The sequence below is a fragment of the Centruroides vittatus genome, unplaced genomic scaffold (assembly GCF_030686945.1).
Source record: "Centruroides vittatus isolate TY-2023 unplaced genomic scaffold, ASM3068694v2 contig_290, whole genome shotgun sequence".
Lineage (NCBI taxonomy): Eukaryota > Metazoa > Arthropoda > Arachnida > Scorpiones > Buthidae > Centruroides > Centruroides vittatus.
In genome coordinates, this window is record NW_027121846.1 from 166,494 (window position 1) to 194,422 (window position 27,929).

A 27,929-nucleotide genomic window follows, 5' to 3' on the forward strand; every position below is an offset into this window, starting at 1 on the left:
AATGAAAACAGTAACATTTAATTTCTAATGCAGAATTATATTAATAAATTTAGCATAGAAATTTGATTATAGCCCACGTGAAGTATTAATATGTTAAATTTGGGTGGCGCAGTGTTATTTAAACTCATAAACAAAATAGAAAAGTTTTGAAGCAATACGAAGATCCTTGTTAGTTTTAATAATTCCTATAAACTCATATTTACGGTATTTTTTAAATAAATATTATAATGTAAATCAATACGCTGTTTATAATATCTACTAAACAAAACACAAAAAATAATAGTTATCATCTCTTAAAATCAACAGGAAAAATGACTCATTACATATTAAATGCACACTTCTTATATTTGATTATTATTAAAGTATTACTACGTATTAAAGATTATTTCCATATTGTTATCATTATTAGGAGGTTACTTCCAAAAAATTCTAAGAAGAATACGTCATGGGACGCTCTTCGTCATTGGGTAATGGTTGAATGACGTCATCGTACCTCTACATGATTTCTACAGTTGAATGTTTGGCGCTGTGCGGTGACACTTTGGTGCGCATATGGAAATTAACACTAGTTATTTGGAACGGTGAAGTGAACGAATCAACCGATAAATCGAATATGTTTCGATATAAATCAACTTATCTTTAACAAACCGGAAAGGAGCCTTGTATATAAACTATTGTTCAGGTGAGTGCTATTGTTTTTATCAACGTTCAGTCTTTAAAATATTATAAGTGTAAATATACTTTTAAAAACGAATAGTTAGAAATCATACTTTAACGAATATATATATATATAATAAGGTGCGAGCTTGTGACCTTAACAAGTTTTCATGGTTGTGAAAGGTTATGGACCTCTGTCCTTTAGCGAAGTACCGAGCAGGGACTGTGGGAAGTTTTGTCAGGTATAAAACCACTTACTCGCTGATGGTGATTCATAAATAGCTACGAGAGTTTTTTCTTAATATTCCAACGTGCTATTTCATTCTGTTACATTTGGAAATTTATTATGAGGAGCTATTTTTTTATCTTTCTTTTCCACTCGGACAATAGACAATTAAGCTATTTAGATAGATAATGATGGCTGACTTCATTTAGTTTTTAAACTGTAGGCCTACGTTATATTCTTTAAAATGAATGGCATTAATGGTTGTTAATTGCTCTTTTCTCGAGACGATTTTGTATTGTTATGTTCCGCTCGTCCCTTTCTTTGTTATGTTCTTGTAGGCAAAACCGACTAAACTTCGGTTCGTAATTCACCAATATACCTTACCGAGGTCCTGTTAACGTGTACACTCGATCTTTTAGTAAACTGATAAAAACGGATCGTATTTCCATGACGAAATCGTTTTAACAGACATTTTCAATGACGTCCTTTATGGGAATTACACCCACTTGGTCTATATATGGAAAAAATTAACAAGGGGATATTATATATTTTCACTGTATCATATACGTATAGTCTTATAAAAGACCTAAATATAGATTTTATTTCAGACGTGAGTTTTCCTATAGAGTGTTGAAGTTTAATACGTCATATGTTGTAATAACTTGCAGTTTTGAAAGTTCGCAACCTGTACCATATTTTTTTAAAAAACCTGAGTCACAGATTCGTGACTCTTTTATTTTCACGTTCTGAAAGCTACAAAATAATTGTGTATCTTCAGTTAACTGCGTTGATAAAGTCTTATGTATGTGTTTAAGTTTCTTTTTCTTTATTATTTATAAATCGCAATCAGATTGTGTGTGATTTCTCTAAAGTTTCGATGATTTCTGATCTCATATCTAATCTCGTATAAGTGTGTCATCGTGATTAAACCACCAACTCGACACTTCCTAGGTACTGTATATGTATTATTAAACGATTAATTTCAAATTAAGTTTTACATCTACACTGGAATGTATGCGTTGTTTATTTAGTTTTAGTATCGATTTTCAAAATTATGTAATATCGTGTTTTAAAAAAGAAGTATTTTTATTACTCATCGGATAAATATGAGCCGGAAAGACGATCCAAGTAGTAAAGGTCTATAAGTTTTTAACTGAACGATTTATGCGTTTTATGGGGCTAGTGTTTATACCAAGACATTTTTGAATGAGTTAACTAATTAATCTACGTTGAAGCACACCGAATTATGTTTATTTAGTGAGGCACACTAAATAAATAGTATAATTGCTTGTCAGCAGACTAGAGGTTAAATAGAATTTGGGTAGATTAAAAGTTCAAGGAAAAGTCTTCAAGTTATCTGAAGATTCGGAATTTTCTTTAGTACGTTTTCCATTACTTAATTAACGTACAAATTCATTTATTATTATTACGTAAATTTTATAAAAGGTTAAATGAATCAATGCACCCAAAACCTAGATTAGACCATACTAGTATCTTATGACCTTATAGTAATTTATTTAATAAGGTTTTTCTTTTGTGTTGCCTTTTTTGGTACACTTTATCCATTGGGAAGCCGATGGGTGGAGTATGTAGGCTTTTGTGTGTGTATAGCCAGTATTGAAGTCAATATTCTTAACTGGGTATGTCAAGTGTATCATGCGAAGAGCGTCGTTCTTCATAGAAGGAAGTGTTATATTTATTCATTTCCGTGTGGGAAATTTATATCTTGTTTCTATTTAAAATTTTTCGTTGACTTTTGCAAAGCTGAAACAGCATTTTAAATGCATTTTTATTTTTAAAGGAGTGATGCAAGTCACACGAATGTAACGAATAATTCCTGTTTATTAAATGAATAGATTTGGAAAGGAGAATAATCTTTAACAAAAGCTAGTTGAATGTTCGCTCGCACTAATATCCGGTTATTATCTAGTTATTTTAGTTTAGATAACCTTTTTTTTCTCGGTTATCCGTAACGATCTTTTGTGTTGAGAAATACCAAAATTATTTTATAAATAATTAATGATACTATTCGAATTATAAAGATTGGTTTAATTATTTGTGAATAGGAGAATAAAATATAATTTTAAGCGTAATTGTATTTTTCATTTTACAAATAATTGCATATAATGGATGATAATTGATTTTTAAAAGTGACGAAATAATGGAACGTTAAAAATCATAATTAGTTTTAGAAGAATTGAACTATCGGTTCGCATATATAGTGAACAATGGTTGAACGCGTGTAACAGGAAATCAGTCACACGACTATTCTTGACCCCATAGCCACCTCATCCTACGCAATTATTATCTTTAACAAACTCTCTGTTTATCTTTTCAGGCTTTCCACGTCTCCTTGGATGGTGTAGGAAAGAAGTGAGAAATAAAATATAATATGGAAACCAACAGTGAGTCAGACGAAACTGTTTATTCCACTTCATCAATCGTGGAACAAAAAGTTGCCATTGAAAAAATTGTGCAGAAATACGATGCGTTAAGAAGATTAAGCGATTGTCAGGGACACGAGGATGGTGAGTCACAGGAAGATTGCGAATTAACAGAGAAGGATATTGTGCAAGTGGAGGTATTTTTTAGGAGTCACAAAACCTACGTTTACGTGTGCCAATGTTTAGCTAATCTATATTTTTGTAATGCGGATGGTGGTGAGAAGAGAACCGAGTGGCAGTTGGCTAGGACAGGAATACCAGTCCTTTTGTTGGATAAAGGTGAAACGCGTGCCAGGACAAAAAGAATGGTTCAGATAGTTCTGGCCGAAAAGGGTTCCGGTTTTGTATTATGGAGAGATATCATCGATAATCTGTCCAATTACAGGTCAGAGGATACTACCTTCCACACAATGTATTTATCTACGGATCACAGGAAAATGGCGGGTTTCAGTTTCGATAATCTTCCAGCTGCGGTCGAGTTCTACGATCAAGTGGACCAATTAGTATCAGATCCTTTGAACATTTCGCTATCAATGCCGAAGAAAAAAGCCGTCAAGAAAAAACAAGAGAGGATTAAGTTGCCTAGAAAATGTGACATATCTCAACCATGTTGTTTCCAGCACATAACTAATGTAGATTTAGGCGACAAAGAAAAATTATATACCATGGCTACTCTTGTGCCTAGTAACCTCGAGCAAAGTGCTTTATGAACGCCGAAATAAAATTGTGATATTGCTTTTTATCGGATTCAATTAGGATTAAACAGTATATAAATACGCTATACTGATTTATGAAAAAGACTTATTATTTGTTCCCCATTACATTGACTGTGATGATGATAAAATATATATATATATATATATAGATATTTTTTAAAAGTTTTATATGTGAGCTGTGAACGTTGTGGTGACTGGGGAAACAGATGAGCGACGTGGAGAAGATAAATACGATGTTTTGCTGGGTTGGATTGACTGCGAATTGAGAGGATTTTGAGATGTAGTTGTACGAAGAGACTGTAAATATTTCAAATTTCAGCTTGTTTAGATAAAATTAATTTAAAATAATACACGAATGCATTGCTTACATTGATAAATATGTGGTGAGAAACCTTCCTTCTTGCTACGATGTGTCTGAAACATTGGCGGACTTTTTCGTTTAATATGACATGAAATATCATTAAGAAGACACCCTGTAAAATAATTTGTATATAAATGAATTGTTAATATAGTAATTAATATTCTCAAAAAGAAACAGCTTTCATTGATAGTTGTCATTACTATATTTTTCCCGTCTAACAATGCTAATTCCGCAACATTAATAACATTTTGTAGTTTTATTAGACATATATAAAAATATTAGAATGTTATTAAGTTAGTAGCATTATAAAGGAGATATAATATAAAATTATAATAATATCAAGTCTATTTTTAATTATAAAATAAATTCATAATTTAAAATCTGATAGAAAGTTATCGATTTCAAAGACCTAATTCCTTTATATAAAATTTAATCCTTTATACAAAACCAAAGAAGGCAATAAATATCACCATCCACCACGTGATAAAAACTGTTGTAACACTGAACTACAAGTATTGCATTTTTCGAGAAAAGGAGGTTACACTCATCAAATTGCTAGTGAATCTGACCCCATTTTACACTAACCGGAATTTATGTAGAAAGGAGTTGATCGAATACAAGTTACCAACCCAAATGAAGTGAGAAAAAGTTCCTTGTTTTCATGTACATTTTTCCTAGAATTGTACGGGAGCTATTGATACAAATAAGTAAATATAATAGACTTGAACTAACCTGTAAACCATTAAAAAAGATAAAGACATAAGCGAAGTCGAGTGTTGTTTCACTGGCGTAAACAAATCCAAACACCCAAGTAATTCCGAGTAAGGACATTAAAGAAAAAGAACCTTTCAACCACCCTCTAAATTAAAAAGATAAAAAAAAATTGTTAGTAGCACAAGCTAGCTTCACACTCAACTAACAAGTAGGCCTATACTTACAAGACATTTTTAACTTTAGTCTGATACGTCTTCATTTTCACATTCGATGCCGAACGTAATGCCATCATTAAAACAACTGTATTTGCCTAAAGTATAATAAAATATGATTAAATATTTAGATATACGAGAAATCGTTGCTAATATAATGTAAATTATTCACCAATATAATAGCAGCTACAGGCCCAGCGAAACTCCACATGAACCCTTGTTCATATGATATCCAGCAGCTGCAAGTAGTAAATTTTAATCATTTATCTTGATTTTCACATTTAGTTTATGAAATATACGTACAAATTGTCTCTTCCATAACTGTTTGGATTGATAGCAGCCGAACAGATTACAATCAGCAATGGAGTACCTTACAGAAAACATATACACATGTATACATACATTTTTTTTTAATGCTATCATTTTTCTTATTATACAAAGAACATACCATATCCAAATAAATAAAGCCATCTGAATTTAATGGTATCTATCTTGTGGAAGACAACAATCACCATCTGGTATAGATGATATCCTTCTAGCAGCATCCATACAAAAGAAGCAGTGGCAACATAATGCAGTAATCCAGCTATAATACTACATATCACCTATAAAAGCAAGTGGCACATGGTTAGTGTTTCAGCAGTAGATATAAATACCTGCCTTCCCGGAAAAGTTATGAGTTTATCTTGTTAAACTTTTGTTTATAAACTTTTTTCGCCTGTAAAGCTATTAATTTAAACTGTTGCAATAAATTAGCCAAGCATTTAAGGACCTTTGACAGTTTAGTTTTCTGGAATTTTTTTAGAATCTAAACTTCTATATCCTGATAAAGTCTGTTGCTGACATAAAACTATTTATTATTATTATTATTCTTGATAGTGTTATTAGTTAATATTACACTTTTTATCTATAAATATAGTGAAAATTCATCTATAGTGCTTATATCTTAAACTTGTAAAATGGTAAAATTATAGAGAATTAATTTTTATTTATATTATCATTTGTACTTATCACTTTTTCACTATTAATAATAGTTAAATATATGTATTTTTGTCTTAGAATCTGCAAGAAAATCCCAATTTCAAATCTGAATTTAAAGTCCACATTTATAAAGGAAATTTATTACAGCAGGTATTATTAATTACACATTATTCCTGAAGATTTGCTTAATAAATAAGACAACAAAAGTCTTTTATACTATTTTTTCGGCTATTTATCTATTCTCTCTAACTCGAACCCCACCAAGTAACTCGAGAACGGCTGATCTATAGCATATATCATTAATCACACGTTAAAGTGTAAATAATATTTTTAATCACGAGTGCATCTATTTTCAAGTACTTACCCTTACTTCTGTTCTTTCTAAACCAAATATTACTATCAAATTTACAATTAATAAACAATAACACAAGTTACAGGTTATGGTGGTTCTTCTACTGTGAACGGCTCTGAAATTAAAAAAATAAATTAAATTAAAATATTATTATGGAATTGTGAGAAAATTCTAAGAAAATGAGTAGTTAATTTTATGCTACATTAACCATAGTAATCTATGTTTGATACCCATGAAACAACATATGTTATGTGTGGTTAATGTAAAGTCTTAGTTGTTTTTTGTGTGTAACCTTCATGATTTTTTTACTGAATGAGTGGGTGAATAGCAATATGATATCTCTTCGACATTTATCACACTATTACAAAGAATAATATTTTTTTCTTTACTTTCCTTTGATGGTGTTGATACCGCCCTGAGAAACACGAGTTTGAAGGTTAAGATATTTAAAAATTTAATAGTAATTTTTCTGTTTAGCTTTCCTCAATTATATATAATTTTGCATGCAAGGATATTTTTTAATTTTATTCCTAGGATTTATTTCTATTCTAGAGATTATGCATTTGTTTTGACATTTAATTGGCCAGAAGATAAAGTTATAATAGTTTTGAATAAAAAAAATTACTGTATATATATATATATATATATATATAATAAGTATAACATACAATAGATTTAGACAGGTTTAACCAATTTTTTTTAATTAATATATTTTTAGTGTTTTCTTTTGTTTATTTTTACATAACTTTTACTTTCAGATAATTATTTTTATCTGTTTTTTCCTGAAACCATTTTACATTTTCCTTGTTATATAATAGCTTGTATTTACTAAATATTTAACACCAAATCTCTTATAAAAGAACCACATATATAAATCCTTGGAAATATAATTTATGGTTTTGAATGTTAATTTTTTATTGTATTATTTAAATGCATTAAATCACGAATGATTAAAGTACATCCATTTTTATTTTCGGTTATATTTTAGTATTGACGTTGTTATAAATTAAAATATATTCTGATTTGTAACCCGCATTCTACTTTTCCTTTACTTTAATGTCAATTTATATTTTATTTTCAAGGATATTTTGTTTCTTTCCCGTTCTCAGGAATCATTAAACTTTTCTCCCCTTTTTTTTCAATATATTCCGCAGGGCTCTCACCGTAACGAACAGCCAAGATTTATTTGAATTATGCGAGTTAAGATAAAAGAAACGAGATAGACCGTCTCCTAAACGTGACCACGCCAAATCCTTTCAGACGTGACGTCATGACCCACTTCGTCGAAAGTTCGTGACCGTTTTACTTAGACACGAATGTCTTGAGGACAGGAGTAAGAAGCTCAGTAGCTAGCTAAACGCTCCAGACTTCGTTACGTTCAATTTTTATGCTTCTTAAATCGTATACAAAATGCTTAAATCCGTTTCAATAGTGAAAGAATCGAAAGTAGAACTTGTACCCCGAGGCATAAGCATTCAAATACTTGTAACTCGTTATGTTTTCTAATCAAAAAAAGTAATTATAGAACACGTACCTGAATCCCAAAAGGCAGCAAATTGTGATAATCAACGAGATGATAGATAAAGAACAGCATATGTATGTTAAGTAAGTCATGACTGCGTTGTCTTTGTCGATGTTCTTAAAAAGTAATAATCAATAGATTAAGAAAAGCTTATAAAATAATAATAATAATAATAATAAAATAAAAGAATAATTTACTCCAGAAATGTCCATCAAAACTGCAAAGTTAGTTAAATGAGAGCAACCGCATTTGGTATGAGTCTTATTTGATTTTATTATCGAGCAATTAGTACCATCCCATCTTAACCTAAAAAGTTACAAAAAAAAAACATTCCTTGAAAGATAAATAACTCATAAACTCATAAAGGTATAATTATCACACATTAACGTGTATATATATATATATATATATATATATATATAAGTACACAAGTTATTTTTCTCTGTCTACTTTATTCCTTCATATGGAAGTTACAGGAAATGCACTCCTGGAGTGTAGTTCCTGTGGGGAAATTTAGGGGTTGCTACCATTGTTAAAACAGGTTAGGTGGAAACAAGATTAGATTATAGTCTGACAGAACACTTTGTACTTTCTTGGAATAAAAAAAAAAAATGCTTTTCTGATCTTGTTTCATATTATTGAGAGAAAGTGTATAATGTAGATAAGCTACAACTCGTCGGTTATGTTTTAAAGATAATTTGTTTTTGTTCTGGTTAGGGAGGATAGAATGATGTGATTATCCTGTCTAGTTGTCTAGTTTCCGTCTCCTCTTGTAATTTGTGGTTATTAACATTGCTAAAGGTGAATTGTAATAATGCAGCATTAACTGAAAGTTTTTTTTTTCTTTACTTCATTGTTTTTGTTTCAGAATTTTCTGTGTGATTCTCAGATGTATTTTTATTTTTTTAGTAGTAGATTTCACATTTTATTTTCTGAAATAAATTTTTTGCTAACTTTTAGGAAGAGAGACAAAGCAATTTTTAAAACATTATTAACGATGTTTCTAATGGCAATTTACCTGGGTTGAACTATAAAACATTTTTATGTAGTGGAAATAAATGGTGCGAAACATTACTCCATCCACCATAACAACATGAATGGACATATTGTATGACCGGCATTTCCGTTTAGTCTTTAAACATAAATTATAGTTTATTTCTCCAGTTAACATGTGGCACTTTAAAACGTGGCAATTCGGTAATCTAAACTAATATTTCATCGCTCGGTCCCGTTTGTATAAGCACATTTAAATGTAGCCTACAAGTTTATCTAAAACTTTGTGATAAAGCAATGGAAAACTAGTTAAATTGGAATAGTTACAGTAATCAGATTGTCGAGTTTCTGTCATTAAAACGTGAAACTTGGAAGATTTAAGCTGTTAAAATCTACTTTAAACGTGACAAAGTTATCTTCCTAATCTATATAAATTAACTCTTCATCGGTGAGAATGACCTTTTTCATTCTTTAGAAAGTGCTTCCTTGTGTAAAATTAATACAGCTTGATTAAATATAAAAGGTTTTTCCTAATAAATGACTTTCAGTAACAAGAATAACGAATAAAAAGTATTAATAGATTATTACTTTCATAAAAATTAAAAGAAAAATAAACACCAAATATTTGAATGATTTTTCATGACGTAAACGAAATTTAAATATTTAATTCTTATGATAAAAAATATATATTTATGAGTATTTTCGTAATAATTAATAAGATTATAATTTATAAATAATTAACTTTATTACAAACATAATTAAACTAACCTAAATATTTAGAGTTCGTCTATTATACAGAGGATTTGAGGATATGCAACAAAGTCAAAAACATCTTATAATAATATATATATACAATATAATGGATTTATATAAGACTGTCTATTCGTTAACAAAGTAATTTACAAGGAAAATATTTAAATTTTTACCATGATTGTATGGGAACACTTCGGTTAATGGGGACAGGGGGGGCAGTTTTCTCAAAATTTATACAAATAAAAACAAAAGTATTAATTTATCATCACTGAGATTTGTTAAACTGTTTGCTTTTTCTCTCATATTTTTTGTTATTGTTGTTGCTTTTGCATTTCTTAAAGTTTTCCCACTGTTTTTCCCGAATTTGGTAGGGAAGTAGCCTCCTGCTCCTGCTCCCCCGACTATATTCATTATAAAGACAACAAATGCTTAAATGACTAGCTTTCAGACTATATGTACAAATATTTACGGTTCAATGGTTTATATTTAAAGACAGTCTACTCTGACAAGACAACAAGTTTCTTGACAAGACCTTTCCAAGTTTTCTTTTCGGCTGTTACTGATCCGTGACCGAATCAGATTTTTTTTTCTCTGTAAAGAGCATAACAAACGAGATTTTTAATGATTTTTTTAAATCACCTTGATTAATTATACTAATTAACAATATATTTGTCACTCAATTTTTCCCCCTAAAAACAGTCTTTAGATATCCATAAATGCACTGACTTGTAACATTCAACTATTGAAAACTAGTTCAGTAGGCTTTCTTGAACCACTTTTACCTGTTAAATAGTAAATTTTTTCTAAGTATTTTTCTATTATATTTTAAAAACATAAACTAAAATGCATTACAAATGCTTATATATATATATAAAACGAAGGAAAGTTATAATTTAAAAGTAAAAAATTTATAAAACTTTTTAAGTTACACGCAAAGTGTTAACTGTGCTACAATTTTACATAGCACAGTTCACAGTTAGTGACTTATAGACCACCCTCTGTGAATAACTGAAGCTTCACACCAATTTAAATATATAGGCCTAACTGAAATAATATATGTAATTGATACCATTTTTATATGTAATTTTTTATGGATAACTGAAAACTTAAAATTGTATCCACATACGAATAGATGTTACTGAAAATAATAGTTATTGACACAACAAACATACATAACTTAGAATGGGTCATTCACATACAATAACCCGCATGCTAGTAACTTTTGTGGCCTAAATTTAAAAATTTATTAAAAATAAAAAAATATTTATTAAAAAATTAATTAATTTTAGTTGATAAGTCCCATTTTTTTACGTTACAACGAAATTTTAGCTATTAACCATCGCATGTTTTAGCTTTTATAACACATCCCTTAGGATGTTGCATGTGCTTCCTAACTTGTAACTCATTGCCTTTGAAATTGTTACATTTCCTAATTGAAATATATAAACCCGTTATTTTATAATCAAGTTTAAATACTATCACATCATCAACAATTTAAGTGCCAAACTGCCAAGTAATTCATCTTAATAAAATTTATTTAGGTCTAAATATTTATATGCAAATATGGTTATTGAAATGGCCTATTTTTAAATATACAATTGTTAAAGGCAGTTAAACTTCTTTAAACTGTGGTATACTGCTGCGTTGAACAGGTCTTAGACCTGGAAATATCAGATTTTCCCATCACAAATTAAAAACTTCGAAAGTTAAAGGTAAATAATTGTACCTTTTTTAATGATTTTTTTGGGTCATTTATGTAAATTTTATTTAAAATTCTCAATAATTTTTTGTTAATTAAAGAAGTATCCTATAATATTTGACTAAATTTTAATAATACAACGTAAGCACGAGTATTCAAAATTTAAACAAAAGTGAAACTTTCACAATACACTGGTATATTGCATAATACTGCGTAAAGAAGTCAGGAAAAACAAGTAATTGTAATATATAATTCGAAAGTATAGAATTTTAAATTATTGTTTATTATTAAATGGCGCAAATTTAAATTAAGATAATAATTTAAATAAATCATGACTTTGATAATGCATAATAATTTGCCTTTGTGTAGAAAAAAAAATCACAGCATGCAACAATTATACTAAGTAACAATAGCCATTAATCTTTCTGGGAAATTTGTCTTAATTATCTAAACGTATGAATTCTCGAATACTTTTATGCAGATAGGAATTGCTTAAGTTAGTTAATTTTGGTATTGTTCACATTAATTTAACCATTTTAAATAATAGTTTCAATACAATTTTCTCTTCAATAAGAATTATAATCGAGGTGTATTATATTTAAAAAGAAATATAATTTATTTGCATATTTTAACCTTTTTTTTTAATTGTAAAGTCATTGTTATTCTTGAAAATATCTAGAAATGGGCTGTCTCTTTTAAAAATGATGAAAAACCAGTTTGAAACTCATCGTACTCCGTAAGAGATATTAAAGTGTATAATCAAGTTCAGCCTTTCCCTAAGAAGTGGTATGATATAAGCAACAATTGTGGCCTGCATTTTAAAGAATATTTTTATAAGCTTTATTATTATTATTTTTTTAGTGTATTATTTGCATATACAAAAGAAAGTTTGATTCATTTATATAAATAATTTAACAGTTTAAAACGTGTACCTATGTCTATCTCTGTGGGAGTCGTTCTATTGTACAATGATGCATACATAACAAATATTCAGTGCAGGTGTTGCTTTAGTATGATGCGCGAAAACAAAATATCTGTAGCGTTAGACTTAACGAATCCAGTTTTTTTTATTGTTGAATAGATTATAAAGCTTCTACATCCTAATTTATGTGGACATTATGGCCAAGCTAAGTGTGGGAAATCTGTATAATGACATACTGTGCATTATGTGAGTGAGGATATATTTAATGTATATCGAGAACGTTAATCAAAGTAACCTTGGCGTAAGTAATTTATGTGACAAGACATATAAAAATAAATAAACTATGAGAAATAATAGTTTAATAAATAAATATAAAAAAAGGAGCTATAAATAGGCATTAAAAAAAGGAATGCGGCAGATCATTATTGAGGTCAAGAAAGGAAACAAAGTGATGAATAGATATGGGTGGAATATATAATACCGAAAGTAGAAGGTTTTTGCTAGGGAAAGATATGTGGAAAATCCATTTGTTTTATTTAAAACTGTTGTAAAATCCATCTTCCTAACTGCTCCCGTTGCTGTTATTAGAAAGTAAAATTTAAAATAAGTATCTTCTACGTGCTGAATATATTTAAAAAATTTAAATATATTGCTAATTAAAGACGTTTTTACCAATTTATAATTGTCTTTTACAGTTTTTTTTAAATACGTGTTAAATAATTTGCTGACACTATGAAGATGTTTATAACTTATTGTAAGTTTCAGTTAAGAGCTGTATTATAGAAGAAGTAGCTGTTTACGGCTTCTTTACTTTAAGAGTAGTAAGGAATAAAAGCTCTTTCAATAACTACTAATAGTTGTTGATTTTTTTAAAAATGAAATTGTCTCTCAATTATTTATTTAATAATAAAGCTTCAAATTATATAGTGTTTTCATCAGCCATTAAAAATCTTATGATAAACAACTACTTTTTTACTGTGTTCAATCTATTATTCATAAACTGTAGATTGGATATAAGAACTTGATTACATTAGCCTATAACATGCACTTTGTAATGTAATCAAGTTCTTTCGGTAGAATTTTGATTAGAAATTGCTAATTAAGGCTATTTACAATATTATTTTTTAATGCTTAATCGCTATTTAATCCGATTTAACGATATTCTTAATGAGGTGATTATCAATCAAGAGAGACTTAACTACGATTTGCAACTAATAAAAAAAGATTTATCATCATTTGCATTGCCTTACGTATTTTTTTTAATGGAGAATTTCGTTATTGAAATGAAGAAAATTTAGTTATTTCTTAATATTAACATTTTGTAATTTATATGACGAAGTTGTTTAAAATTACATCAAGTAGCAAGATGTAACCAGCGATGAACTTTCAGAATTCCTTCGTTTTTACTCGAGTAAACTTCTTGATTAAGTGTTATCTACAAAACGAATAGTTTCTAGATGATTCACATGTTTGGTATTTGCCATCTTTTCAAATTTTCATTATACGAATTCGAGAATTTAAAAGAATATCTCCTTTCAAGTTTAAGAAAGAAGTTTTCTAATGATAAGAAAGTAACGTTACTGCGCAAAATTCTAGGTACAATGACTTGTACAAATGTACGATAAGAATAAAGAGAGCTTTTGTCTATATTTACTTCTTAAATGGAACAAAAGAAGTGGTCAAACAGGAAACAAACTTTACGATTTAATAATAGAAAATGTTTAGATTATATATTATAATTAATGAACGAATAGTTGCTCTTTCAGAATTTACTTTCTTCGGATATTTTTTTTTTCTAATATAAACTGAAATGTTTTCATAGAGATGATGACAAATCGCATTTGCCATGATTTTATTTATAAGTTACCTGAGTAATTTGTAACTCTGTTCAACAATCATCCTATTTTATCATACTCTGTATTTGTTTTACGATTATATTCAATGAATATTTAAAAAAATAAAACATGTTTTTTTCAACTAGGCTATAGTATTAATACAGGATATGATTTACGCTGAACATAAAAAATGCTTTATTCTATTTTTTCTCTCCTTTCTTTTTTTTTAAATAAGAGATTTGATCCTTGTGGGGTGCAATCTACCCCTAACTGCACGTAGAAAAGAACATATGTCCATCAATAGGTTCCCCGGTAGCATATGGAATAAAAAATAACTTTTGTCAATGATAGACGACCAATCTTTCTAGGTTAAAGGACCCACTTTGAGCCCCCTTTTAAAAGGGGATCAGGAATAATAGCATTGGCATAGAGCTAGACGTGTCTAGTTCCTAACTTGTTTTAGTAAAATATTTTTCTTCACAATTTTTAACGAATATAATATTTAATATTTAATGTTTATACTAATAAAATTCTAAATTACGCTTTTATGTATACTTTGTGGCAGTAGCGGATTAAGTTTCTTCGAGGCTCTAGGAGTAATTTCGTTATAAGGCCCTTTATGTAAGTGTTTACATTAAAAAGACAATACAATCAATTTATGAGTTATATCACTGGGTGCGAAATATACACTTTTTAAACGTTTATTAAATTTTTACAGGCATATTATCTTTTTACTATGTAATTTTTGAGGCCTTCTAGAGATTACAAGACCCTAGCCGCCTATTGGGTAATTCGTGGTATTTCTACTTCATTTTCCTACTTTAGATTTGCTTAACCTTCAAATAAATTGCACGTGTGATTAGATGCGATAAACGAATCCATTTTAAAAATAACACACTAGGAAATTTATCAAATTATTTAATAAATCGCCTGAGAAATGATATCATTATTTAGATTACAGAGCTATGACGTCGTTCGATACATGAAGAAATTAACATTTGGCAATCTTTAAAAGTGTAAACGTTTTCTTAAACGTATCTAATCTATCTTCGCGAGATGAAATGTGTCGACGAGTTGAGCAACTTTGTTATTGTTGTTGTTGTTGTTGTTATAGTGTTTTTTTTTACCTCTTCTTCTTTTTAGAATCTCAACCATTTGATGATAAGAAAAAAACAAGAAGAATAAAGTAGACGAAACAAGTTTAACCTATTTTTATTTTCATGCAACATTAGCAATGAAAAAAATAAGGTTAGTAGTAAATGATGATTAAATGATGATTCATCAGATTGACTGATTTATAAATAAATGGTCCATTGCCACGAAAAGATATCAAATTTACAGATGATAGATTTCTCAATGTCATATTTACCTCCTCAATTTTTTGCGCTAGTTTATACGTTCAATTGATAGTGAAAAAAAAACCTTTAAAGAAGATTAAATTTACTCACGTTTCGATATTCCAAAATACACAAGTAGTATTAAAATTTCCAGGATATAGATGCTCGAGAGTGATCTCTACGCGCATTCCTTCCGGTAGATTGATGGAAGTAGCGCTATCTCCAAAATTGAAGCCAATTGTTTTCGAATTAATTCTGAAAAAAACAATAAAAAGCACTTAAATTATGCGCCAAACGGAAATAATTAACGTTGTTTTTTAAACTCGGATTGCATCCGTAAATTATAGATGTTATTGACGTTTGTATCATTTAGTACGACAAGAAATTATATTAAAAAACTGATAATTCTATAGATAAAATAGTTTAGTATAATATATTAAATACCGATTGTGTTATGGAGACGTACGGAAAAAATTCTATCGATGCAACTAGCCATTAATGAAATAATTACAGGTAGTTCCATTAAATATGAATGCTGCAAAAAATATTATTCTTGAAGTGATGATAGCAGATGCATTGATGTAATCAATGATATTAAATATATTATTATTATAAATGATGAGAGAATCTAACCAGGTTTTTATGTGTTTTAAGAAGTCTAACAATGAAGTGGGTGAATTGAAAGGAGTAACGTGCGATGCTGAAGCTATAATATATCCTTTATTAAAGCAGATTTATAAATGTTTTAAATATCTATAATAAGAAAATTTGCAGTTTCATAGTTGTATTGGTGGATAGCCTAAAATATATGATATGCCATATAATAAATTTGATAAAATGTATATATATATATATAGATTGCAGGCTAGAAAAATCTGTCAGTCCAACAGATGATGATAGATCTTCCATAAAGAAACAATGGAGAAATAAAATTTCGGCAGATGATAAAAATTTACTGATGCGGCAAGAATTTTAATGTTATTGAAGACACATATAAGTCAAAAACTAGAAGATTATGCCAAAGTTCTATAATTATGACTTACAATGCTAAGGTTACAATAAAAATCTGGAAACAATGGATGATCCAAATATCTACTACTGTAGAAAATAATAGCGAAATTGCAATCGACAATGCCAAGTTGCAAAATTACTTTACCTTACTGCATATTGTTTAAATTTTTCTTAATTTATTCTTTTTAATTGTTTTTAACACAAGGCCATTCATTAATAATTTATATTTTACACAATAGATATATTCATTTTTATTATTTTTATAGAAAATAATAAATTAAAATAATAATAATACAAAAGGTTTAAGTATATTTATGATGTTTTTCTATTCGAATTATTGAAATTACAAATGAATAAAAATTGCTCGACTCACTCCCATTTTTCTTGATCTTCTGACAGATAAGGTGCGATATTCTTATAAATAATGCCAAATCCAGTTCGAAATGAAGTGCAAGTAGGTAATTTGTAATGTGTCAAGTTCTTTGGCAAATAAATGCTGGTCGATGTATTCATAAGATCACGCGAACGAGGAAATATTATTTGAGTGTCTTCTTCCAGAAAAAAGTTCTGTAAAGCTGAAAATAGTTAAATGTATAATTAATAATTGTTAAAAATATATATAAATAAGTTTAAAGTTTTAAATAAAGTCTTGGCTTCACGAAACTAATATCTGGATGAATTGTTAGCGACAGAAATTCCGAAAAAATATGAAGATATTTCGCAGAATTGATGCTAATAATTCAGTCATCAAAACATAAAATTGACAAACAAACTAAATATAATTTATATGCATTTTCTAATCAAAATTGTATATTATAATACATAAATACAGTGATATAAAATAGTGGCTATTTAATATTTAAAAATAATTTTTGTTGATTTTATTACATAAAATATGAAAAGTCTTTTCAGTATTTTTGTGTAGTAGTAAATCATATATTACATACTATGACGTAAAAAAATACTCTTAAGTGATAAGTGCTCCCCTCTGTCGGATAGAAAAAAAACTAAACTGGAAAATACTTTGATAAGTGATTTCAAGGGAACTAACCTAAATTTTCTTCCACAATACTTTCTTCAGTATCCAAAATGGATCCACAGGCAATCATTCTTCCAATTTTCTCCATTTTTTGCATAAAATTATGAGCAGTTTCTACTCGTTTTACCTAATTACAATTCGAAATTATTAATAAAAAATATTAATTATCGATTAAATAGTTTTTTTTTAACTTACTTCTGGTAAACTTTTCCAGCCAGATTTTTGTTTATTGTCTAATAAGTTACTTCCTGTTTTAACTATAGCTTTACTAAATGTAACAACGCTGTAAGACTCGAACTGTAAACTGCTGTTGTTTGCTTCGAAATGCGTTAGTAAATTTTTAATTATTTCCATCACGCCATTCAAATCACCTAATTTTAATTCTTGTTTAGATAAGTCTGATAACTTCTCTGCTATTTGAGTTGGATCTTTGCCTTGGTTTATCTGTAATATTAAATGTATTAAAAGATTTTTAGTCTGTGTGTTTAAATGGGCTTGTACTATACACTAATATTGTCATCGATCTATGGAATCTTTCTTGCAAAAATGAAAAGATTTCTACGATTTTACTTATGTAAGATATTGCGTGAGATACGGAACACAATTTCTCTCACGGTAATATATTTCTTCTATATTTTATAAGGGATATATTCTTATCAAAATTGAAACATCTGCTCCCGTATTGTCTTCATTGATATGCAAGACAAAACAAAACTTTGTAAGATTAATCTAAATTATAAGAAACAAGCGTAAGATAGGGGAATTATGTCTCTGTCGACTATATCTTGTAGTGCAATATCAAGAAACTCATTTATCATTATCGACTGCGATTTTTTTAACTTAAATTTATTATTTTTGGACTATTCGAGATGATATATATTAAAAAGTAGAAAAATATTTTAAATTTATAAGTAGAGAATATCGATTTTTAAAATAATTTCTCTCGATATTTTATTTTAATACCGACAAGAGAGCAGAGAGAGAGAAAATTTAGGATGTCTGTCCAAGTTATGAAGTGAAACGGAAGACATAAAGAATATAAATGTCATAAACATCAGTTACCGAAGTTCGGTTTATTATTTGGACAAGGATTCGCATTAATTTTTCTAAACAGAAATAAGCGTTTTCAAATAGCATACACTTTATGTGTGTTATTTGGAAATAGAGGTGCATAAAAATTAAGCTTTCTCTTAATTGCATAACACATCTATACAGCATATATATATATAATAAAGCTATTGCAATCTATATAGCTATTGTATATATAATTTCATATTTGCAATCATTTATTTCTATAATTATGGCTTTAATTATATGGAATATATGGTATAGTAAGATAGAAAATAATTTTGTCTTTAGATGCTTTTGTAGTTAAAAACGTGAAAGGAATAAGGAAACGTTAAACGAAAAAATAAAATGGCATTGAAAGAGCCCATTTGCTCACTGATGTTAACGATTGAATAAAAGATTCCTTTTGAACTGAAGCTTCCTTTCTATTTTCATATTTGGTTTGTAAAATTCTATTTTATTCTTTTCACTTTACTTTTATTTTCAATTTTAGTTTATAAAGTTTTAACAAATATAATAAACAAAACGAAAGTATAGGCTAGGCCAATAATCTTTTAATTTTCAAATTGTAAGATGATGATTTAAAAACGATAAAATATATAGACTTTAAACAAATAATAAAAATATTAATAAATGGTTGAAAATATATTTTCATAGAAAATTAAATAATAAAAATAAACACGTATACCTCTTGATTAATTTGATCAATCCAAGGACTAATGCAACCATTCAAATTCGGTCGTTCCGTCTTCCAATGTCCGAATTCATCGCAATACCAAAAAGCTTTTCCTGAATAAAAATTCTATTTTTATTTAGAACTTTTATTGAAACGAATTTATTTTATTAAATATATATTTTTATAATTATTAATTGTTATATTTAGCTGTGTAAATTTATCTACACGTTCCTATATAATATTATATATTGCTGCAATTAGATGAAATCTTTAAATTGAAGCCTCGTAAACTGACGTTTTTGTTAAAATATGTTAACTTTTTACTCACCAACTGTTTCTTTCGGACAATTCATGGTAACACATTTGCCAGCGCCAGTTCTCGGCCATTCAATACCTTGAAATGTTTTTCCTTCACAGTAAAGCATTTCTTCTGGTGTCGGTTTTACTTCTTCTGTTATTGTTGGTGACGTTAGATGATAAGAAGTTATTGATTTTGTATTTTTTGTCATACTTGACGATGTAACATCCGGTGTTTTAGATACTTCGCTCGTAGTTTCACTAGTAAAAAATGTTTCAATTTCGTTATCTTTCATATAATCATTTAAGGGTGCCATTTGTAGAAAAATTTAATATAAAAAGAAATTACAGAACGAACAGAAATTGATTTCGTAAATCTTCTCACTCTAATGCAGTAAGCAGATTTACAAAATCAAATTTATACAGGAGTGAATTTATGTTTTCGTTTATCACACGTAATAACAGTGCAATCTATGGTAAACTGACACCTTTCATATACATATATATGAAGAATATGGCGTTGATTTCCTCAGCGATAAGTGAACAACGTTTTCTGTAATAAGAAAATCCTATTTTAATCACTTATCCACTTATTTAAATTGGGCATCCACAACCACATGACATTATATTAATCAGCTGATGGAAATTTATTTATCATCGATATTATCTGATAATTATTTTTTTTTTATTACGCTGTATTCACAATACTAGAAATTTCACATTAGCATTATCGGTTTCAATAACGAATAGTCAAAGCTACTTTAAAGTTTCATTACTGTGAGAAATTTTTGATTAAAAAAAATAGATGTTTTAATTGAATGCATCAATAATTAAAATTTTAACGATATTAATTAATGAATTTTGATTTTTTATATAATTTTAGAAGATATAAACGTACAGTACATTACGAAATGTTCATGAGAATCACAAATACATTAAGTCTATAACATGTTTAGTCTATGTAAAACACCTTTATGGCCTGTATTTAATCCTTAAAATTTACACCATTATATAATAATATCAGTATGAAATATATCATAATATATTACAGTCGCAAAGAAATTTTAATTAACTTCAGTGATATTATTTACTGATGACACAACGAAACAATAAAGTAAAATATTCATATCTATACCAAGAAATGGATAATTTAATATAGAGATAATGCTCTTTCCCATCATCGTGTAAACTTCGGACAATTCAGCAAGTAACATTTTTATTGTATATCTTCTGGAAAGATTTATTTACTCTCAGATTTATAAGTCATTTTATTACTTGTTATAGTTAAAACTTTTCGGTTATAAATAAATATAAGAATAGAAGTTATTTATGAAAGTAATCCTTGCAGTTATAAAGATTAAAAAAAAAAAATGAGTTTTCGAAATAGTAACTTGTATATAAAGAGAAATTTATCAATTCTAATAGAGCTTATCAACAATTATAGCATTTAACAGTTGTAGAGAGCAATTTCATATCCTTCGATTCGATTAATCTTATCATCTTACTTCACGAGAAACATTTCACAATAAGGAATTAAAACCAAATAGTTACAGTTAAATCAATTGAATTTTCATTATCAATACAAATTAAATGTTTAATTAGTATTCGTTTAAATAATGGAATAAATAAATACAGTAGAACCTCGATTATCCGGACTACTTTCATTCCCAATTAGTCCGGATAATCGAGGTTCTACTGTAAATATATTTTGAGCCTTATATATATCATAAGTACATCCCTAACTTCTTAGGAACTAATTTAATTAGCGTTAAACATATCAAAGTAAGGCTATTTAAGTATTTAAGGAATAATTTGAATAATATTAATCACTTCTATTTATGGTAAATATTATAGAATTATATATTTATGATTTTATCATTATGAAAATGAAAAAAAGATTAATTTATGTTTTATTGAAAATAATTTTGTTAAATTCCACAAAAAATATCTGTAATAAAAAATTCGTGACTTGATGAATATAATAAATTTTTGATTTTGTCTTTTTTTTTTTAAACAAAATTATCCAAGATGTTCATATAAAATACATAAATATGTATGAATATAACACATTCTTGTAAAATATGAAGTAGTTTTATTAAATAACAAAACTAGAATTATTTAAAGACTACCAAATTTTATAAAACATTAAATAATTTTGAAATTTTGAATTTTTTACAGAATCACGTAGTAAATTTAACTTTATTGCAGAACTTTTACATGAAAAAAATTTATATTTACTTATTGAAAAACTTCTAACAGTAAAGAGCATAGGCTAAGAAAAAACATGTATTTCACGTATAGGTAAAAAAACACAATTTTTTTAACCTATAATTTAGTAAACGTTTCCTAAATATTATAAATATAATTTCAATTTAATATATAGGCCTATATATAGTTATCAGTTTAGTTCTTATTATATGGTGTATATTCAATAATTTTACGTGTTTTTCACTTAAAATCGAATGCGGGCGGTTGAAAAACCCCAGTAATTATTTGGGTGAACTATCCCGGATATGTCGGGTCTCGTCCCTCACCGAACAGCCCCCATTGGGGACCTGATGATTAAATAGCCCTCATAGTATCTACTACAGGGCGGAAAGAACAAAACAAAAAATTATTTTTATATTAAGTCACAATTTCTTTTATTATTCAACGCTTTTGTTTAACTTGCTCTGTATCATATCAAATCTTGCAACTCAAATTTCATTCACTTCTTATCAAGATAGAAGTTTGATCCTCTAAGTCCGATGGTGGCCACACCCCATTATCCTCACCTCAATCTAAAAAACATTAATTTTTTATTTTTAAAAAGAATATAGTGAAATAAACTCGAGGAATACAGAATTATTCGGGTTATCCATAAAATAGAATAGAAAGAATAATTATCCATAAATATAAAGCCAATACCCAGAAAAATTTATCTAAAGCAAAGAAAAATCATATTCTACTCTAAAATCATTCTATTATTCCAAATTTTATATGATATTAACTTAGAAATGGCTGAACGTTCGAAATTTAAAAATATATTAATCATGATAAACAATATAGCATAATGAAATATCGTAAATACAGTATAAAAAGTATAGATATTTTATTGTATGAGACGTTATTTTTTTCTTGCAATTTATTCTATAGATTAATCGATTATTTCAACAATCAATTATATTTAAGAACATTTCTTAGATATACTGTACTGTACAAAGGAAAGGAAAAATGCTTTGCTTCGGTCTGCGACGATGCCTCCTCGGTGATAATACAATTGAATTGTCATTGAGGAGACCAAAGCATCTTCACTTTGGCGAAGTGCATTTGAAAGGTAACTTATAATTGTACGATGGAGTGTAAGAATTAGAATAATCCTTTCTTGATTTAAGTGTTCTTTGAATGTTTGATCATTTCTGATGTCAGAAGAGGCTGGGAGTTTTTTCTCGTATTTTATATATTTTGCAATTAAAGTAATTTCCGACCCCATTGAATAGTTTTTAAACTTTTATCACGTTTAGAGGTTTCATTTTCATTGTATTTGATATGAAATGTTTGGTCCAAAGTTTTATTTAACACTACGACTGTGAGTTAAAATATTTGAGTCTAAAAATGGGCTACTTCTGTAAGTGCATAAACATAAAATATATTCATAATATATTTTCAATTATTCGAAGAAAATTGGAGATGCTTTCTCGTTTCTTGTCTAGACTACTTTTCGTTTTGTGCTAATATATTGAAGTAGGAAGTGCTTCACAAATGCGAAAATAAGGTCATTTAACTTCATAAAATATCGAGTGTTACTTGTTGCGGTATGTGATAACACGAGTTTATAGTTATCTTATCAATTTCAAATGATTAAAAAATATAATATAATATTTTGTTATAAATTAATGAAATAGTTTTAAAAGAAAGAAGTAATTCTTTTACATTAAAAAATGTATTTATTTCCTAAATTATAAAACACATTGTAGGATAGTTACACTACGTTTTTCCAGAAGTAGGATTTGTCCTAGTCAATTGATTAAATTATCTACTATAAAAACAATGCAATTTATTTTTATTTAATATGAATTCAATCTTTTCATAGAAATTATTAAAGAGTAACACGAAATTCTGATTTTAATTATATTTGGAAAATTATGGATCGTTCATAAGTTTCCTAATGCTATTTTTATACTTAACCCCCAAATTATGTAACGGATATCCTTGATCCCCTTTAATTGTACTAAGGAATAATGCACAGCACGAGATGACGAACGTTACATTATTTAATTAATTACATGTATAACAGTGGCAAAAACGGTACAATTCTCTACGCAACACTTCAGAAACAGAAAGGAATCATCTGTTACCCGAGTGTCGAGATCCTACATTACGTAACATTTTTGTAAATGCCTTGTAATGGATTGTAACGATTACCTGTATAGTGTATGCTCATTAATAAGATACCTATATATCTGCTTTACGTAATTTATGGAAGGCCCCTTATGTTACAATTATTTTGTCACTTATAGTACTTTAACACATTTTAAATATTCAATAAAAATTAAACACTTACATTGACGTATTTTCTTTTTCCTTAGGAATTTTGAGTAAGCACAAAACTTGGTATTTATTTGTTTCATTTTCATGTAAAAATAATTTATCCTTAATATTCAGTGTCAAGTAACTGCAAAACTCATCTGTGACAGCATTATCTGTTTCCAACTTAAACTGATCACCATTTATCCATCTATGTTCCAGATCGTTCTCTCCACAACAGATTCCATTAGTCCATACTGAAATTAAGATTTAAAACTGAATCAATCTTAAACATGGTAAAAGTAAATGATAGGTTAACCTAATTACCTTTCGACTTTGTGAAGTTTATTGATTCTAATACCGTTTCCAATTCCTCTTGACTGCTAAAGCTTACACTGTCTACCAGATCGGGAAGATCTTCATAAAATCTTCGGCAAGCGGTTCTTGCAGCTGACCATGATTTCTCTCTACTCAGTAAGAAATAGCACTTATCTTGAGTGCAGAATGTATTCGGATTATCTGGAGAACAACATCGTCTTCGAGCTTCTATTAATTTTTCTTCTGTAAGATTTAAAACTTCCATTTATTCAAATTTGTCTTTTTCGTAACTTTATTATAAAATATCATTCTGAATTACTATTTAAGATCCATTTTTAAGATATTTTTTGACTTAATTTTTTATATTTTTTACATTTTTCCATAATGAAAATGTTCGGTAAAGCAAAAGAAAAATATAAAATAATTAAAGAAAGAAAGATTAATTGTTTGTAAGTATTGTTTCTTCTATTATCTAATTACAGTAAAACCTCGATTTAACGGACTAATTCGGGCGAGGGATGTTCGTTAAAGCCGAGAATCCGTAATATAATTTATTTTCATATAAAAGCATTTTAAAATTAACGAGGTGATAATTTTCATACATGACGTACGGACCGGAAATTTTGTCCGTTAGAACCAGGTTTTACTGTATTTGACCATTAGCATCGACCATAGAGGGTCAGTCGGGCCAGGGTTTTAAGCGGATATGAAAATAATGTGTACCTGTTATGTATTGTGTACAGTACTCATTTACACTCCTAATTTTTGTGGTATGGTATGAAATAAAAATATATTCGTGGACAATTTCTCACCCATAAATATTAGGGGATAGAGGAACAGAGAGGACATATTCCCTAATATTTTTCCCCCTAATGTTCTTCCGTTGACACCCGGAATCACGAAAAATATTCATAAAAAATACAGTAACTGAATAGCAATAGATTTATAAATTTAAGTTCAATAACTTTGCAGTTTTTTTAAAAATTATTGATCGACGAACGGTTAAAATTTCAGAAAAATAAAAATAGAAAATTCGAGTAGCAATAACTGTCACGAAATAATCAAATAGAGCGTTAATGTCTGAAGCTATAGAAGAAAATCAATCATTGTCCACACCATAATCAATCATAGTGTCCTGTTACAATTAGTTGCGGTATCCACACCAATAACCGACAATTACTCGAATAATGCGATAAGAATTGTGCTCCTTATAAAAATATATGACAGTGAAAATTCAATTCAAAACAAGTGATATAAAATAATTAATATGCCCATTTGACAGATATTCATTATAATGGTATGAAGGTCGATACGATATCGCATATGTTCGCCTTAATTCGATTGCCTTAGAAACCGAATGTATCCTTTTTATTTCAATGATAACAGGCATCAAAACAGACGAAAGTAAAGCCAAATATTATGACATCGCAAGAATTGCCGAGCAACAAAATTAGTATTAATGCAGTTATTTGCTTGGCTGATATGACGACATTATTCATTATGCCTATTTCTTAATTCTTAATAGATAAGCTTGATTAGATTTCATTCCTCGGTCTTTTTCTATAAAATTTTATTTATATATTAATGATAATTAATGATATTGATATTAAAAATTATAATTGAGAAGTTTAAAAATTTTTAAACCAGTCCTTTAATCGAGAGGGGAAAGCTGGGGATTTTTTACGGGACATTACGGCCCGTATTGATTCCTATATCCATAAATTAATGATGTTTTTATTAATAAAATATTTCAGGATGTTTTTTTTTATTAATAAAAAACATTCTACCTATTTTATTTGCCTAAAATAAAGGACAAAAGGAGCCCGCTCTACTCCAGGATCCCGCATAAGTCTCGTCAGCCCTTCACATAATTAACAAGATGCTTATAGCCTATATGCTGTTATTACTTTTAATTCTATTTAAAATCAAAGAATAAGAACTATTTAAATCTAAGATATGTAAATTTTTTCATTTGCATATAATAGAATCAATAGATTTAAATCTTAAAGAATTTCTAACGGTTTTATTTTGGAAATGTACAAATTAAACTCATTTTTAATTAAAAAGAAATGTGCGTTTGACTAATTCTTAAAGATGTAATTAAATTACACGGCATTTTATATTTATTTGTTAAGATTATTTAAGATCTTTAACTTCGGTTGTGATGCGTGACATTGTGTAAAGGGTTAAAAGAAACCGACCATAAACAACACTTTGTACGGCATTTCTTATCGAATTCAGTGATATCAACTGTTATTTGGACTGCGTTAAGTTATCAGATACGAAATAACGCTTAACATTTTTCTTTTTCTTTTTTAAGTCTGCAGAAATTCAATGTTTTCGTGAAGATTTTAAAATACCCTTTCGTTTCATTAACATTTTAAAGACATTACACAAAATGAAAAGAATAAATTTTACTGCACTGTAATCTACTCCGCACCATAAAAATTCATTATTCCATAACTTTAATCATTCCGTATTCATCAAGAGAAAATTATTATTATAAAAAAATCGTGTTTATATTTTCCATTCATTAATATTCCAAATAAAGTCGAGCGTATTACGTTTCTAATTTGCATACGCGATAATTAAAGAAGGTCGAATTTTTAATTTACTTTGGTAAAGTCTGGAATGTTTCCAATTTATTTACCATTAGAATTAGACGAATTTTGAAGAAGAAAAAAGTAAAATAATTAATAAGCGTAAAGAATTTAAAGCCTAATCTTGTTACGAATTGTAAAATGATACTCACCCTCTTTCGCATGTTCACTTTGACTAATGATTACAAAGGATAGAAGGGCAGAGAGATATAAAACTATCAAGTTGAAAGTATACATATCATGATCTTTCTACGTTCGGAAAGACTGGAGTTTTAACTTCTCTGATACCTGTCACTTTAATCTTATCTTAGTGGTGTAAAGGTTGCTTTACATTGTGCGGATTCGTCAGAAAGTACCAATTTCACATTTATAACGTAATTATCTACCATTTTGTTTAATTAAAACTAATACGTCATTTTATTATCAATTCGAATAGGTTGGTCTAAAAGAGAAAATTGAAGTAACTTTTAATGTTTCAATTCATTTCTCCATTGGAACTTTTTTTATGTTAAGAGTTCCTCTGGAATAATAATACTTTTACATATGTCGTTTATTAATATATATAATTAAGAGCTCGTTGACAGATAATAGTTGACATTAACTGTGACTTGTAGTAGTAATTTGTGGCAAACTATTTCATCGTGTATTAGAGAGCCAATTCGACATTAGAGGTTGTAATAGTAGGTAATT

The 27,929-nt window shown here is 28.2% G+C and overlaps 2 protein-coding genes across 2 annotated transcripts; one reads left to right on the plus strand and one right to left on the minus strand.

The window, feature by feature from the left end:
* Positions 1 to 3,275: 3,275 nt before the first annotated feature.
* Positions 3,276 to 5,172, plus strand: MESR3 (misexpression suppressor of ras 3). The gene has a single exon (XM_067266921.1). The coding sequence runs from the start codon at positions 3,276 to 3,278 to the stop codon at positions 4,035 to 4,037; it is 762 nt and encodes a 253-aa protein (XP_067123022.1). The 3' UTR covers positions 4,038 to 5,172.
* On the minus strand, positions 3,542 to 27,555 carry LOC136972322 (adhesion G protein-coupled receptor L2-like). Its single transcript, XM_067266877.1, has 19 exons — positions 27,392 to 27,555; positions 24,649 to 24,882; positions 24,359 to 24,578; positions 19,847 to 20,076; positions 19,531 to 19,631; positions 17,970 to 18,218; positions 17,787 to 17,901; positions 17,109 to 17,310; positions 15,836 to 15,979; positions 8,383 to 8,491; positions 8,198 to 8,301; positions 6,676 to 6,778; positions 5,779 to 5,935; positions 5,634 to 5,700; positions 5,503 to 5,569; positions 5,343 to 5,428; positions 5,137 to 5,263; positions 4,412 to 4,516; positions 3,542 to 4,340 (listed from the first exon to the last, which is right to left on the minus strand). The coding sequence occupies exons 1-19, from the start codon at positions 27,474 to 27,476 to the stop codon at positions 4,209 to 4,211; spliced, it is 2,637 nt and encodes an 878-aa protein (XP_067122978.1). The 5' UTR covers positions 27,477 to 27,555; the 3' UTR covers positions 3,542 to 4,208.
* Between the last annotated feature and the right edge of the window lie 374 nt (positions 27,556 to 27,929).